The sequence below is a fragment of the Aspergillus affinis genome (assembly GCF_023601865.1).
Source record: "Aspergillus affinis strain CMG 70 chromosome Unknown NODE_58_length_197389_cov_86_389201, whole genome shotgun sequence".
Lineage (NCBI taxonomy): Eukaryota > Fungi > Ascomycota > Eurotiomycetes > Eurotiales > Aspergillaceae > Aspergillus > Aspergillus affinis.
This window is the reverse complement of record NW_026515839.1, coordinates 27,329-43,253: the sequence shown is the minus strand read 5'-3', so window position 1 is coordinate 43,253 and position 15,925 is coordinate 27,329. Positions and strand designations below refer to the sequence as shown.

The 15,925-nt window shown below is 51.7% G+C and overlaps 5 protein-coding genes across 5 annotated transcripts; 4 read left to right on the top strand and 1 right to left on the bottom strand.

Annotated features, from left to right (window-relative positions):
• Positions 1 to 530: 530 nt before the first annotated feature.
• On the top strand, positions 531 to 2,021 carry KD926_008612 (type I HSP40 co-chaperone YDJ1; the record flags this gene model as incomplete). Its single annotated transcript, XM_053101354.1, has 4 exons — positions 531 to 566; positions 642 to 711; positions 822 to 1,643; positions 1,705 to 2,021. The coding sequence occupies 4 exons, from the start codon at positions 531 to 533 to the stop codon at positions 2,019 to 2,021; spliced, it is 1,245 nt and encodes a 414-aa protein (XP_052955030.1).
• A 1,178-nt stretch (positions 2,022 to 3,199) lies between these two features.
• Positions 3,200 to 3,985, top strand: KD926_008611 (NAD(P)-binding protein; the record flags this gene model as incomplete). Its single annotated transcript, XM_053101353.1, has 1 exon — positions 3,200 to 3,985. One exon carries the CDS (start codon positions 3,200 to 3,202, stop codon positions 3,983 to 3,985), a length of 786 nt encoding a protein of 261 aa, XP_052955029.1.
• Positions 3,986 to 8,943: 4,958 nt separating this feature from the next.
• On the top strand, positions 8,944 to 11,595 carry KD926_008610 (SLC26/SulP family anion transporter; the record flags this gene model as incomplete). Its single annotated transcript, XM_053101352.1, has 3 exons — positions 8,944 to 9,244; positions 9,297 to 9,986; positions 10,058 to 11,595. The coding sequence occupies 3 exons, from the start codon at positions 8,944 to 8,946 to the stop codon at positions 11,593 to 11,595; spliced, it is 2,529 nt and encodes an 842-aa protein (XP_052955028.1).
• A 696-nt stretch (positions 11,596 to 12,291) lies between these two features.
• Positions 12,292 to 14,825, top strand: mfs56 (putative MFS multidrug transporter; the record flags this gene model as incomplete). The annotated part of the gene is made up of 8 exons (XM_053101351.1): positions 12,292 to 12,664; positions 12,733 to 13,072; positions 13,159 to 13,171; positions 13,227 to 13,262; positions 13,330 to 13,726; positions 13,787 to 13,894; positions 13,977 to 14,671; positions 14,757 to 14,825. The coding sequence occupies 8 exons, from the start codon at positions 12,292 to 12,294 to the stop codon at positions 14,823 to 14,825; spliced, it is 2,031 nt and encodes a 676-aa protein (XP_052955027.1).
• Positions 14,826 to 15,100: 275 nt separating this feature from the next.
• KD926_008608 (EMC6 family protein) lies at positions 15,101 to 15,682 on the bottom strand (the record flags this gene model as incomplete). The annotated part of the gene is made up of 2 exons (XM_053101350.1): positions 15,101 to 15,472; positions 15,608 to 15,682. The coding sequence occupies 2 exons, from the start codon at positions 15,680 to 15,682 to the stop codon at positions 15,101 to 15,103; spliced, it is 447 nt and encodes a 148-aa protein (XP_052955026.1).
• Between the last annotated feature and the right edge of the window lie 243 nt (positions 15,683 to 15,925).

Genomic DNA, 15,925 nt, shown 5'->3' with positions numbered 1-15,925 from the left:
AGAGGTAAAACCGGCACGATTCGCTTCCAGGTGTGCTCCAATATTTTCAATTTTTTTGTCAATATTGTCGTCTCGTTCCGATCGATTATTCTAGTATATTAGAATTCCCTCCCAGATAGATCGGGTCGCCGTATCCTATCTCCGGTATCGAAATACCCACAAAAAAAGTGCGTTGGTGCCTGGTCCTGGTATTGCCCTTACGGCCTTACGATACGCAGCGGTAGCCGCTTGTCGCCGCTCTTTGATAATAATATTAATCTCCAAGCGCCTTCACAACCCTTTTTCCTCCCTCTCATCAACAAGTCCCACCTTGGCTCCTTCGGATTCGAGGCATCTCCCTTTCTCTCCCCTCTAGTCTCCTCTCCTCCCAGAAATCACCCGGTGATTTCCCTTTCGCCTCACTCTCCGTGCTTATCGTTCTTTCGCCGGCTATAACCCCCCATCCGGCCGATCGTTCTCTCTTTTCTTTCCGTGTCACTTTTAAAAAGTTCTGGTTTCATTCTCCTTACCTTCGCTAGACTCAGTTCACAATGGTCAAGGATACCAAGTTTTACGACACCCTCGGGGTAAGTTGTTTCGTTTTGTCTCATCCAGTCGGATTCGAAAAAAGGACAAGAAAAACTGACGGCAAGACTGTTTAGGTCTCCCCCACGGCTACCGATGCCCAGCTGAAGACCGCCTACAAGAAGGGCGCTCTGAAGTTCCACCCTGGTACGTTCGATCCGACGTGAACAACCGCCGCAACCGGGATCAGTTGGATCTTGAGCGAGCGGATTCTATTTAGAACGAATCTGAAAACTAACCCGAATGCTCGCATAAAGACAAGAACGCCGATAACCCCGAAGCCGCCGAGAAGTTCAAGGAATTGTCCCACGCCTACGAGATCCTGTCGGATTCTCAGAAGCGTGGAATCTACGACCAGTATGGCGAGGAGGGTCTTGAGGGTGGCGGTGCCGGTGGCGGCATGGGTGCCGAGGATCTCTTCGCTCAGTTCTTCGGCGGCGGCGGTGGTGGTTTCGGAGGCATGTTCGGCGGTGGCATGCGCGACCAGGGCCCCAAGAAGGCCCGTACCATCCACCACGTTCACAAGGTCAACCTGGAGGACATCTACCGCGGCAAGATCTCGAAGCTGGCTCTGCAGAAGTCGGTTATCTGCCCCGGCTGTGATGGTCGCGGTGGTAAGGACGGTGCCGTCAAGTCGTGTACCGGCTGTAACGGTACCGGTATGAAGACGATGATGCGCCAGATGGGTCCCATGATCCAGCGCTTCCAGACCGTCTGCCCCGACTGCAGCGGAGAGGGTGAAATCATCCGTGAGAAGGACCGCTGCAAGCGCTGCACCGGAAAGAAGACCGTCGTCGAGCGCAAGGTGCTCCACGTCCACGTCGACAAGGGTGTCAAGAACGGCCACAAGATCGAGTTCCGTGGCGAGGGTGACCAGATGCCCGGCGTCATGCCGGGAGATGTGGTGTTCGAGATCGAGCAGAAGCCCCACCCCCGTTTCCAGCGCAAGGAGGACGACCTGTTCTACCAGGCCGAGATCGATCTGCTCACTGCTCTTGGCGGTGGTACCCTCAACATTGAGCACCTCGATGATCGGTGGTTGACCGTCAACATTGCTCCTGGCGAGGTCATCACGCCTGGTACGTTTATTCTATCCCGCACTTGACGATTTGCCTGCTAATTTTATCTTTTTTTCATTAGGTGCCATCAAGGTTATCAAGGGCCAGGGTATGCCCTCGTACCGCCACCACGACTTCGGCAACCTGTACATCCAGTTCGACGTCAAGTTCCCCGAGAAGGATCAGCTGCAGAACCTCAACCTGCTGGAACAGGTTCTGCCTCCCCGCATGGAGCAGTCGAAGGCGCCCGCCGACGCCATGGTTGAGGACTTCGAGCTGGAGGATATTGATGGCAGCGAGTACTCGCAAGCGCGCGCCCACGGTGCCGCCGGCGGTATGGACGAGGACGAGGACGATGTTCCTCCTGGCGCCGAGCGGGTGCAGTGTGCTTCGCAGTAAACGTGTTGCGTGAGGGAGAAGAAGAGATATTGCGGTGATGGTGATGATGACGATGACGACGACGGATGAGGATGGAGTGCTGGGGCATTGATGAAGTTCGCTTTATGATACCATGTAGGGGCGAATATCAGCCCTGGTACGACTGTTAATTTTCCTTTTTTCCTTTTACACCTTGGTTTACACTCGATGATTTGCTCTTGCGATGGCGTTTGCACCGAAGATTCGGAGGAGATGATCCGGAAGATTTTTCATATTCCTTTTCCATTCCCATTTTATTTTACATTCTCACAAACCCTTCTGTCTTCGATTCCCACGCCTTATTAATGTTTCCCATTTTCTGTGTTCCTGGGGGTTATGGAAGACCCGGCACTGATGAAATGGATGAGATCATGGTATATGGCAGTCATCTTTTCTTCCAGTTGACTCCGGGATGGGAGTGGGAGCTGGAGAGTGAGTGAGAGACGAGTGTTTCACGTATAGACTATAGCGCTGACTTGGGTATGAATATTTATTATGATACATTCGCTATTCTAGAGTCGTAAGAGATCAAGTTTTGAAGTCGAACTCTACTTATTAGCTTGCATCTGTATACATAACCAGAGATATAGGTAAAGTAACCAAAGCCAACCTTTCCCCATTTCTCTCAACCTGGATAACACAATATCAACACAAACAATTCTACTCGTCCACTCATCCACGGTCTTAGGACTTAATTATCTACCCCTCCGCCAAATTCGACATCTTGGCGGACTTAAACGGGGCTAAAAGATGACCGGCCCCTTCTTCATACCTAGATGAGGAAATCCAAACGGGAATTCGCGATCACTGGTAGGTAGGTAAGAACTTAGGGGCTGGAGGGATGAGTATCGTAAGATATATGCTTATTGCTTAGTGCTCACGAAGGTTGATTGGGTAGGTAGGTAGGTAGTGTAGGTAGGGAAGTATTCTGGAGTAGTATATATAAGACCGACGGATCTGGATCTGACGTTTTCAACTTACCCCTCTTTTTTTTTTGTCTTACTCTCTTACTATTGTTTTTCCGATTTGGTCAGTCAGTCAGTCAGTCAGTCAGTCAGTCAGTCAGTCAGTCAATTGAAGATTCTTCAAATTTATCTATCTATCACCCATCCATCTACCAGCTCATACCGAACCCCCCAAAAGAAAAAGAAACACTCAAAATGTCCACCTACAACTACACCCGCCTTGCCTCCAAAAACATCCTTATCATCGGCGGAACCTCCGGCATTGGCTTCGCCGTCGCAAAAGCCTCCCTCGCCGCCCAAGCAAACATAACCATCGTCTCGTCCTCCGCCACAAAACTCGCCTCGGCGGTCTCACGTCTGAGAAGCGAGTTCCCCGCCACCGACGCGGGGGCCATCTCCGGCGAAACATGCGATCTGTCACAGCCGTCCATCGAGGCTGATCTGGAAGCTTTGTTTGAGAAACTCGCCGCCAATGGCCCGATTCATCATATCGTGTATACGGCAGCGGATGCGCCGGCGATCATGCCCTTGGCTGCGGTCAGTCGCGACGCGATCCTCGCGACGGGTCAACTGCGACTCGTGGCGCCGATCCTGGTCTCGAAGGTGGGCAGTCGCTATTTGGCACCGGGGCCGGAGAGCTCGATTACCTTGACCACGGGGGCTGGGTGGGAGCGTCCGAATGACGGGTGGACGGTCATGGCAGGCTACCTGGGTGGGTTGGTCAGTGTAGCGCGGAACTTGGCGCTGGAGTTGAAGCCGGTGAGGGTGAATGCTGTGTCGCCCGGGGTGGTGGATACGGAGATGTGGGATGGGTTTCCAAGGGAGCAGAAAGAGGGGATGTTTAAGTTTTTTGAGGGCAAGTTTCCTACGGGGAGGATTGCGGGGCCGGAGGATGTGGCGGAGGCGTATGTTTATTTGATGAGGGATTGGAATGCGACGGGGAGGGTGTTGGGGACGGATTCGGGGGCTTCCATCGTGTAGGGTTAAGAAGAACGGTAGGTTTTTGGGATAGTGCTGGAGATGAAATTGATCTCATTTGGGTTTTGGATGGGCTGTTCTTCCAAGAACATGCTTTGTATGTATCCTCCTGCATGGGTTAACGGTCCTGATATGCAGTCCAGTATGCAATCAGATCCAGCCGTTTTCTTGTCAGAGTCACGACTGGAAGGTTTCATCGCCGGATTGGTTATGACATAGTTGTGGATATGTGAGGTAGTGAAATACACTTTCCGTTTGTAGGCCTGGCAGTGTCTGGCTACTTGTCACTGGTAACGTAGTTAGTCTTCATGATGGTGGGTTAGTGTCCATCTTGGATGTAAATGGCGACACCCTGAAGTAGGCAGTACTTTAGCCCGGTATATCCAATTTGGCAGCAATTGCAGCCAAATCGCAGGGAAGTTTGCATTTATATGGCCAAAACTAGAACGGAGCATAATTGCAAACCTAAGCATGCACTGTCAGCTTCCCATGTGCAGCCCCGAATACCACGTATCCTCGGACTACCCCACAAACCCTCCCCCGGTCACAGGTCGGTATCACATCACCCTGCAGATGCAGATGATCAACCTGGCGGCTCTCCGCGCTCGGATCTCCACCCCGACAATGATATGACGCAGGGATAGAAAAGGTCAAAATGGAATCCCAGACGGGAGTATGTCTTCCGACGAACCTGACAGACAAGGCCGGCGGATCGCGTGACCGAACCAGACTAAGAAAACGACAGGTAAGAGAAGATGCTCGATCTCCACGTAGCTTGTAGGTCGGAACTGAGTTCAGGTGAGACGGACAACGTAGAATGACGTCAAGCGAGATCGACGAGTTCGCGAAGAGTCATGCATGATTTCATTTTAGGCGCTGGTGGTGTCTGGGGTAGGCATTGGGCGGGTTTCGCTTTGGCTCGGGTGGATTGACCGAGGTGGTGGCAGGTCTATGCGGGGTTGGGCTGGTCGGGTTAGCTTGACGATTCGATTGAGATGGACGGCAGGGAGGGACGCGCTAGAGAACATGAAAGCGAACTTACGCTCTTCTGGGATCTGATTGCATGATCTCGACTAGTTAATCAGGTGAGCTGACGGTTCTGTTGTTTGGGAATGTTTGTTCCATTCATTCATTGACCAGGACGGCGGAAACCGGTCCATGTGACTGATATGACCGTGCATGAGGTGTTACTCTATATCGATATTCAGTATATCAAATCCAAGACTAGTCGATCAAATCCCAAAGCATGGTCACGCGAGACTACACCCCAGAATTTGGATATATCGTTTGGCGGGGTAGCGCAGTCCGACGCTTTGTCCGGCATCTTGGCCATGGATATCCCCATCCTTGAACTTGAGTTTAAGGAACACCTTTATAAAATTACCCGGTCACAAGGATCTGAAATGTGACACCAGATAGCCGTAGACGCAAAATGAACCGATATGGAGATGGGGTTGATGCAGCCCGGCCGTGTTACTGGATATCGCTCACAGCGACGACCGGGGTAGATCTGGCAGATGCACAGAAGTCTCCTAATTGGCGAGTAGATGCTGCATGATAAGACGAGTTGCCTTAATGCACCATGCAAGGCTCACTGCCGTATGGTCGTGTTCTGCCAATGGGCGACAGCTGGAGGAGTCACGATGTCGCATGTCCTCGAGGTATCGACGAGGCTGAGACGTGTTCGTTCAAGAAAAGCCGTGTTGACAGTATGCATTCCGAGGGAGCCCTTGCATGAGGTCCCGTTGGACAAGCATCGCTCTAGGCACAATGTCTCGTGTCATGTCTGGTGTGAACTTTTCAGTAAATGGCAGCACATCAATACTTCGTAAGGTGCCAAAGACCGATCGGCAAGGGGCCCAGTAACGAATACGAGCGACAGGAAACGAGACCAACAAAGACTGTCTGGGTAGTTGCCTGCTACCCACTGCTGCAAGACTGAGACATCTTGTTAAACTTATCAAACGATGTGATTAGAAAGCAGGCTGCATCGCTGGATGCGCCACATTCCGGATGTATCCAAACGGTATCCCACGCCGAGACGAAAGCCCATAATGTATTACTAGAATAAATTGAGCATGTACTTGGAACCCAGAGCCACAACACGACAAACGTGTCAGACCATCTGCGACGTTGAAAAAAGACCTCAACCAGGGGCTACATGGTCGTCGGGATTGACCATACAGAGGCGTGGACAAGACGCTAAAAGTGATAAGATCGATGACGCGATTTTGATCTGGATGGTGTTATAGTGGGGCGCAGCATGCAAGAGCTTAGTTTGGCTACGATTCCAACATCCCTGCAAGTGAAAATGTCCGGAGTACACCGTACACCGTAGTGGAACAGGACGAACAGAGTTGGTGCTCCGATACTTGATACTGCGTGGTACGGCATGGCATAAAGGAGTACTTTGGCAGCGGACAATCACCGAGGATAGATGATTTGAGATGTTGTGACTTGATGCTGGACTGAGAGTCTGTTGGACGATTGTCATCAAGCTTTCATTGCGAGAGGGGTTACTGTGGTCCGAGGTTTTGAGCAAATCCGTCGTGGCAATCTCCGGAGGATAGAGGCCTCTGGCCATACTAGATGCAATACCTAGGTTGAGCAGATGGATGAAACGACAACAGCAGCTCCTGCGTGGTCGATGAAGCCTTCCGGATTGGGACGGATGCCTACACCATAGTAAAACTGTGAATATCTCCATCGGTCGGGCTAACGGTCGGTGTACAGACGGGCCACGCTATTCCCGTCTCTAACCTCGATCAGTATGAAGGATCATACGTAGTATACTCCGTCGTTCCCAGACAGTCAGGGATCATCATCAATTACTGGTTTAGGCAGCACAGGAGTGACAGCATCTGAGCACCGAGGAGGTGGAAGTGAAAGTGTTCTGTTAGTCATAAGTCAGCACCAAAAGGACCGAGTCGGAGATCGTTGACGGCTTTCCCCAAGCGGGCGCTGCATTGCCGAAGGGTCTTGGCATGGGCCGGAAGCTCGAACTAAGTCTAAAAGTCCCCAGTTTAGCTGCAGAACTTACCGCGGCCGGTGGAGTTGGGATTAGGTTTCTCCGAGAGGTCTTTAGCTTATTGCGAGGTTTACGGAGTACGAATGGTAGTCAGGTTGATATTAATTCTGGAGATCTGGCCGCGGACTACGCGGACTACTGGTTAGTGTGACTTTGGTATGCTCCGTCGAGCATCCGAGTACGTATACTTTAAAAGGAGGCGCTCTCCTCAACGGAGTCAGTGTATAGATGAGATGGAGGTGTCGCAGAGAATGTTATGGAAGAGTCATGGCGCACAGTTGAATTTGTCAGAAGAGAGAATGAAAGAACAAAGATAAAAGAAAAATCCGAATCAAAAAAACCCACACGTGGATCGGTGCTTTCACCATCAGCCTGAGCGATGGCGTGTTCTCTGACGTCCCCCATTGGCGGGTGGCCGCACACGACGACATCACCCGCCCCGCTCCCGGGAGTCTCGTGATTGGCTAGGCCCTCGTTTATGGTAGGCCCGGTAGGCGGTGAGGCGGGGCAGTATCGCCGATCGAGCCCCGGGGATTCCACACGGAACCTGTGCGAGTCGTTCGCCTACCACTGTTCCAGTGTTCCTACGGTGCAGGTTTTAACCTTTTGCCTCCATTGTGGGGGGTCATTCTGTCCCCATCGTCAAACCAAAGCAAGGAACGGTCAAGTTTCTCTGTTGTTCTACCGCAAGAGTTTCCTGGGAAGATGCCCGTTGCTCGCGGACTGACTACGGGCCCAGAGGGGGAACAGCGGAACCCATCTTGCTCCACGATCCAGCGTCATCACCACTTCCAGGCCCTCGTCACTTACCCACCCCATGCGGTACGCTCGTCGCTCTTACGCCAGCATCTCCGGCCTGCAGGTTTAGGAGCGTTTTAGCTGCTGTTGAGGATTTGGGTGCTCCCGCCGGCCTCGTCGTCTTGCCTTGGCGATCCGGTGGATCAGCTGCCCCCCTGCCATGGAGCACGGCGATTATAATTATTAAAACATAAGAAAATAGAAATAAAAAAAAAAGAATTATGGACGCATATCGGATCGGGTACTTTCTTCCCTCTTCGTTGGTTTTTTGCCTCCCCTTTAAAACTGTCAATTCCCCTTCCTTTCTCGGGAATGTCATTATTCTGAGACTGGATCATCTCCGGTACAGAGTACTACGAAAAGGAAATCCCCTGAACGGAATTACCGAATCCAGTGGGCTCGTTGTTTTAGACTCATTGTTGCTTCCTCTTCGGAGCCCCGTTGTCGTTTGATCAACGCTTCCTTTTCCATATCATTCTCCTCGCCTGCCTTTCTCCACGGGCGACCCGTGTGGCCTTACTCTTTCAGACCATTCGAGACGCAAACCGTCGAGACGATCTGGCCGGGAGCTTGTTTTTAATCCTACCTTCCCGCCCGAACCTTTGATTGATCTTTCTGTTCCGTCTCCTCCCCGAATCTGGTCGCACGTCGAATTGCCGCCGTCCGTGCTTGGAATCCTCCTTTGAAGTCACCTTTGTGTGCTTTTCGACCTTTTTTATCCTCTTTACAACCCCCTCCATATTTTATACCTATTTAAGTATTCAATTTCTCTTACCAATCTGCTGGTTCGTGTTAGTGCCACTGCAGAAAAAGCTTGTGTATTCGCATTATCGGTCCCTGATCACGACATCGCATTAGTCTCGTGATCCATACTTTTAAGCATCCACCCTTCCAGTTTCCATTCTCGGTACCACTTTGACATCTGGCTCGCAATGCCCATTGTTTGAGTTTGTGATCTGATATTACTGGATTTTCTTTCTCTATATCTCTTTCGATCGATTGTTTTACCATTCGACTAGAGGAAATTCTTCATCGGTTCTTCCGGATCTTGGTGATCTACTACTATTCTCGGGCTTTGCCCCAATCTTGAACCGGGTCTTGTTCGAAAACTCTCTTCCGTTCTCTCACATCAGCCATGCCGGAAGACACGAAGACTAAGGTTGGCCACGGCGTAGCCAAGGCCTTGGGCATCAAAGTTGCCTATCGCGATCCCCTCGGAGCCAATTCGGACCCCGTCACCAGAGGCGAATCGACTTTCTCGGTTGGAACCGTCGACACATACTCCTATCTGGAGCCTGAGCCTACGAGTCTCGACTGGCTGAAGGAGCTGTGGCCTACCTGGGGACAATTTGGCCGTTATGTATACAGCCTCTTCCCCTTCCTATCCTGGATCGGGCGATATAACTTGCAATGGTTTATTGGAGATTTGATTGCCGGTAAGTAATGGCCACCCTCAACTATTGCAAGCCACGCTAAACGTTCCCTCAGGTATCACGGTCGGTGCTGTGGTGGTCCCGCAAGGTATGGCGTATGCCAAACTTGCAGAACTGCCTGTCCAATTCGGTCTCTACTCGTCTTTCATGGGTGTCTTGCTTTATTGGTTCTTTGCCACGTCCAAGGATATCACTATTGGCCCGGTCGCTGTGATGTCCACGCTGGTCGGAGAGGTTGTCATCGAAGCTAAGAAGATCGAGCCCGATATTCCCGAGCATGTCATTGCATCTGCCATGGCCATCATCTGTGGTGGTATTGTCTGCTTCATGGGCCTGGCCCGTCTCGGATTTATCGTCGACTTCATTCCGCTCCCCGCCATTTCGGCCTTCATGACGGGATCCGCCATCAACATCTGTGCCGGCCAGGTAAAAGACATGCTTGGCGAGTCGGCCGACTTTTCCACCCGAGGCGCGACCTACATGGTGATCATCAACACCTTGAAGTATCTTCCCTCGGCCGGCATCGATGCCGCCATGGGTGTCAGTGCCATGGTTATGCTCTACGTCATTCGCTCGGGCTGCAACTACGGTGCTAAGCGATTCCCTCACCGTGCTAAGATCTGGTTCTTTGCGTCGACCCTGCGAACGGTGTTTGTGATTCTCTTCTATACTATGATCAGTGCGGCCGTGAATTTGCATCGTCGGGATGACCCAATGTTCAAGCTCCTGGGCACGGTTCCTCGTGGTATGTTCCGAGTCCCAATAGGCCCATTCCCTTCATGTCCGGACTTTGCTAATGTTTGTGGCTCGTAACAGGTTTCCAAAATGCAGCTGTCCCAGTTGTCAACGCCCGGATTATCAAGACCTTCGCAAGCCAGCTCCCTGCGTCCGTTATCGTTTTGCTCATAGAACACATCGCCATTTCGAAGTCCTTTGGTCGTGTCAATAACTATACCATCGACCCCTCTCAGGAACTGGTGGCTATTGGCGTGGCGAACCTCCTTGGTCCCTTCCTTGGTGGGTACCCGGCCACCGGGTCTTTCTCCCGGACTGCTATTAAGTCCAAGGCCGGAGTCCGAACGCCGCTTGCCGGTGTCATCACCGCTGTTGTTGTCTTGCTCGCTATCTATGCTCTCCCGGCCATGTTCTTCTACATCCCCAAGGCTTCTCTCTCCGGAGTCATCATCCATGCCGTGGGTGATCTTATCACTCCCCCTAACACGGTATACCAATTCTGGCGTGTTTCGCCGTTGGATGCGATTATCTTCTTCGTCGGAGTCATCGTTACTATCTTCACTACCATTGAAATCGGCATCTACTGCACGGTCTCCATTTCTTGCGCCATCTTTCTGTTCCGTGTGGCCAAGGCCCGTGGCCAGTTTCTTGGCCGGGTCACTATCCACTCGGTGGTTGGCGACCATTTGTTACAAGGAGATGGAAAGTACGGTTCTCCCAATGAGCCAAACGCCTCGTCCCACGACGATGTTTCCCAGCGAAGCATTTTCCTCCCGATCAACCACACCGACGGATCGAATCCCGAAGTCGAGGTGGAGCAACCTTACCCTGGAATCTTCATCTACCGCTTTTCGGAAGGGTTCAACTACCCGAATGCCAACCATTATACCGACTACCTCGTGCAAACCATCTTCAGCCAAACGCGCCGCACGAATCCCTTCGCCTACGGCGCACCCGGCGATCGACCCTGGAACAACCCCGGGCCGCGCAAAGGAAAGGCGGAGCCCGACCGTTCGCACTTGCCCACTCTTCGCGCTGTCATCCTCGATTTCTCCTCGGTTAACAACGTGGATGTGACCTCGGTGCAGAATCTCATCGACGTTCGCAACCAGCTTGACCTCTATGCCTCCCCGCAGTCCGTGCAATGGCACTTCGCGCACATTAACAACCGCTGGACCAAGCGAGCCCTCGCGGCTGCCGGTTTCGGTTTCCCGACCCCGACATCCGAAGATGGATTCCACCGATGGAAGCCGATCTTCAGCGTGACCGAAATCGAAGGAAACGCGTCTGCTGCGGCCCACGCGGAAATGATGACCAACGAGCACGCGTACCAGGCCAGCCACAAGACCGGAGACCTCGAGAATGGCCTTAAGCACGAACCCCATACCACCGAGCGCGAGACATACGGAATCGAGGTGTCTTCCGACGGCAGCAGCGGCCAAGAAGACAAACTGCAGCACGATCTCAAAGACAGCAAGGCGTACCAGAACCGACGCAAGGTGGCTTTGGTGCAGGGCATCAACCGGCCATTCTTCCATATCGACTTGACGAGTGCTCTGCAGAGTGCCTTGGCCAATTACGGCGAGGAAGAGCCTGTCAAGCCGGCTCAAGATGCCTAAGCGGCGTCTTTCATGTCATAACCTCCCTGGTTGGATGGTTCAAGTCCTCATGATGATACCTTCCATGTTATCCTCCATTTAATTGTGTATTTGAGCGATTTGTTGTATACTTGATCATTTATCTTTCATATTGTCATTATACCTCGACGTGATATGTTGCTTGAGTCATACCCAAGATATAGCTCCTTGTATATAGATAGACATTCTTCTGCTTAAAATGATATTCACTCATGAGACTGAATTTGCAAGCAATACGTAGTCGTTAACTAAAGAGGCAGCTGGTTAGTCAGAAGGTTGATGGACAAAGCTTTTTTAGGGCTGAGCCCGCTCGCTGCCTAGATTCTACCGCTGGCCGCTAACGCCCGATCAGGTAACCAGGTTGTCGCACAGGTTACCCAATCCGGAAAATGATCGTTGGCCGCAGTTTCGCCCAATCAGCGGCCTCAGATCCAGTCCTTCAGGACTAAATGTCCGGTGCTAAGCCTTTGTTGATACGAGTCTTAGATTCTACATGGAACTGACAGCTTCGCTCGCAATGTATACCCTAAATACGGCAGGTGTTCACTCAGTTCGATAAAGAGTTGCCTAGCAGCTCTGGCTGGGTATATAGGTCGACCATGGCGGTTCTTTCGAATTGGGATTGTCGTCTTCAGAACTATTCCCTCTTTCATCCTTTGTTGTACTGCCTGTGTGAACATGTTTGTGGCGTACAAATATATCCGTCAAAAGACTAGCAAGTCCGGCGAGACGTCATCGCAGAAGAAACCCGAGAAACCTCTCTGTTCCCACCTCGCGCGCCAATCCCAGATCGAACATACCCCTACAAGAGATACCAGCGACGAAGTACCGTTGCGAGAATTAGGATCTGGGTCGGCACAGGGCCGATACGCATCTCATAGCTCCACGCGTGGCGATAGAGATAGAAAATGCCGACAATGCGAAGAGCAACGACGTCGCGAACGAATCTACAGCTGGAAGTTGATCGGTGGACTCTGTTTACCGTTTACGTTGGCGACATTGGACTTGACGATTGTAGCCACTGCTGTGCCGTCTATTGCTTCGCATTTTCGTAAGCTTTACTTCCCTCACGCGCTCCATCGACAGAAGTTTTAGACCACATATTAACCAACAGACTAGATAAATTCGACGAACTCACCTGGGTCGTCACGGCCTTCACCCTGACCTCAACAACCTTCATCCCTGTATTCGGTCAACTAGCCGATGTATTTGGCCGTCATGCCGTGCTGCAACTAGCGCTGTTCCTGATGCTGATCGGGAGCGTGCTGTGTGCTGCCGCTCAGACATGGGGTATGTTGCTTCTGGGACGTGCGTTGCAGGGCGCGAGCTCTGCGGGACTCATGAATATTATTATGATCATCTTGGCGGATAAAGTGTCGTTGAGAGTCACAGCGAAGAACAATTCGTTGTTTACGATGGTAGGGGGTGTGGGGTATGCGATTGGGCCGGTTATAGGGGGGTGAGTGGGATTCCCTTTAGGCTCAGGGTTGATGATACTTGATGGTGCTCGATGATGATAGCCAGTGCTAACTGGTTTGTGCTCAGGTATTTGACAGATGTAAGGTGTCAGATTGAGTGGTGTGGTTGTGAGTATGGATGGCTAACGTGGACAGGATAATTGGAGATATTGCTTTGTGATACCGATTCCTGTAGGTGTCTGTCGGTGTTGATCGAATGCTGAAGAGTTATCTACTGACAGATGAAATTAAACGATAGATCGCATTCATCTCGCACATCCTGATATACATTCTACTGCGAAAGGAACTTGTCGAGGGAACGATCTTCCGCAGAAGATCCGGCATATCGGCTATACTGCCAGGCCTGGCGACTGTGGATATCTTCGGATGCATTCTGTTCATGTTCGGCATTGGTCTGACCATCCTGGCGACGGCCTGGGGAGGAGCCACGTATGCGTGGTCAGCGCCTCAGGTTCTCGGACCTCTCGTTGTCGGAGGGATCTGTTTTGTGCTGTTCTTCGTGTACGAATATTTTCTGGAATCGGGTAGGGTGATCGCGAGGCTGTTTCCGAAGCAGGTTCCCATGCTGCCGTATAGCATGTTCACGAGGAAGGATACTATATGGCTTACTGTAATGGAGGTGTCGATAGGTGCATGTATGTCTCTCTCTTGCTTGCTTGCTTGATCTCAAGTCGAAAATAAACTGATATCTCCAGCAATGTACTCCGTCTTCTACTTTATCGGCATCTACTTCACCCTCATCGAAGCCTACCCTGCCTCAAAAGCCGGCATAGAGCTCCTCTACTACATCCCCGGTCTAGGAGGTGAGCAGCACAACCCACCCCCCTCACATCTATCCAAGGATATAAATAAACAAAACCTAACCCCCAAAAACCACCCGAACAGCCGGCGTCTACCTCGCCATGCTCCTCTGCAACGTCTTCCCCGCACAAACCTTCCACCCCCTCAACGCCGGCACCATCCTCACGACCCTCGGCCTCGCCCTCGTCATCTACGCCATCCACACCCAAAACACGCCCCTCCTGAACGGCATGATGGTGCTTACCGGCGCAGGGACCGGACTCCGCTTCATGCCCTCAAACCTCCACGCCGTGGGCGTCTGGCCGGAACGAATCGCCCCCGCTCTGTCACTGATGCGTTTTGCGATGCCGTTTGGGGGAACGATTAGCTTGACCATCATGGGGAGTGTGTTTAATAATAAATTTCAAGCGGCGGTTGGAAGTCACAATCATAGTGGTAGCGTCGCCGAGAGCGGAAGGGGGAGCGGGAACTTGAATATGCAAGATACGTCGTCTTCGTTGTCGTTTATTGATGGATTGGCGTCTGATGAGCAAGTGGTTGTGAGGAATATGGGCGGGGATGCTATCATGTGGGCTTATATTGCGATTATGCCGATTATGGGAGTTAGTTTGTTAGTGGGGTTGGTAATGGGGAATGTTTGGATCAAACCGGATGATGGTAAGTCTGATATATCGAGGGATAGGAGGGTTGAGGAGGAGCAGGTTGGTGTGGAAGTGGCTCAGGAAGAGATGAGACATAGTGAAGTGATTTATGTGCCGTTTTTGTGGGCTTTGGTTAAGGTGAGCTCTCTTGATTGTTTTGCTTTTTCGTTTGGATGGTTGGTTGGGGATGATGAGGCTGCTGACTCTGACTGACCCTTGGTAGGGAAATGTCAATTCGTATAAGCATGTCAGTAGGCCGGTTTCTGAGACGGAGAAGCAGGCGGGTAGGTAAGGGTATATGCTGGGTGGATTTGCATGAGTGTTGACATAGACCAGAGAGTGATATGAGAGAGGACGAGACATAGATAGATAACAGACAACCTATCCCCTCAACCCCGTCAGTCAATATAATAAATAGTAAAGTACAAACTCTCCCTCTCCATGCCAAACCAGACACAAGAGTAACCCATCAGCCCTTCCCCCTTCTCACCATATATCAAATCCCCTAATCACAAACGCTCCTCCCCCTCTCAGCCTCATCTCCAACCAGACCCGGTCAAATAAAAATCACCTCAAAACCCCCCCAACACCGGCCCACCCCAAGACGAACCCCGAAAGCGCCTCCCCAAAAACGCCTCCCCCCAACCAAACATCCCTCCAAGCGCCCTTCCTTTTCACCGTAACTCCATCCTTCCCATTTCCCTTCCCGATCAAACCCCGCGCATTAATCCCCTCAATCTCGCCCGGCGTAGAACCCGGGAAAAACGCCCCCGCGCCTGCCCCGGTCCCGGATCGCGAAAGCAGCACGGCGTGAAAGACACCCGAGACGACGACCGTGCCGAGGAGGTAGAAGATGAAGCCGGTTGCTGATTGCAGGGCGAGGATACCTGCTGTGAGGCCGAGGAGGAAGGAGGTGAGGGAGTGGAGGTTTGAGAGGACCTAGAATATTGATTTTGGTGCTTAGTGAGTAGATTCTTGTAATGAGAAGTTCAATGAATAGGGTAGGAATGGAACTGAGATTGAGATAGGGAAGAGGAAGTAGAGGAGGAGAGCGCAGGGGCAAAGCAAACGTACGCGATTATTATGCTGCACCGACTCCGGGACGAGCGGGTTGATGAGCAGTGAGAGCTCTTGTTTCGTGGGCGCCATTGTTGAGGTCTTTTTCTGGCCCTTTGGGATTATTGGTTCTGGGCGTGTGCTAAGCACTGCTGGAAGACGGCGCGATCGGTCGAGGATCAGATAAGTTGATGATTCCTCGGCGTTGATTGACTTGATGGGTGGATTGAATGATTGATAGACAGACGGAGGTGTGGAGATAAGGTTGCGTTCTGCCGGAGGATACCGCCCTTGGGGTGGACTGGCTGACTCACTCGTTTGTGAAATACGTTAATC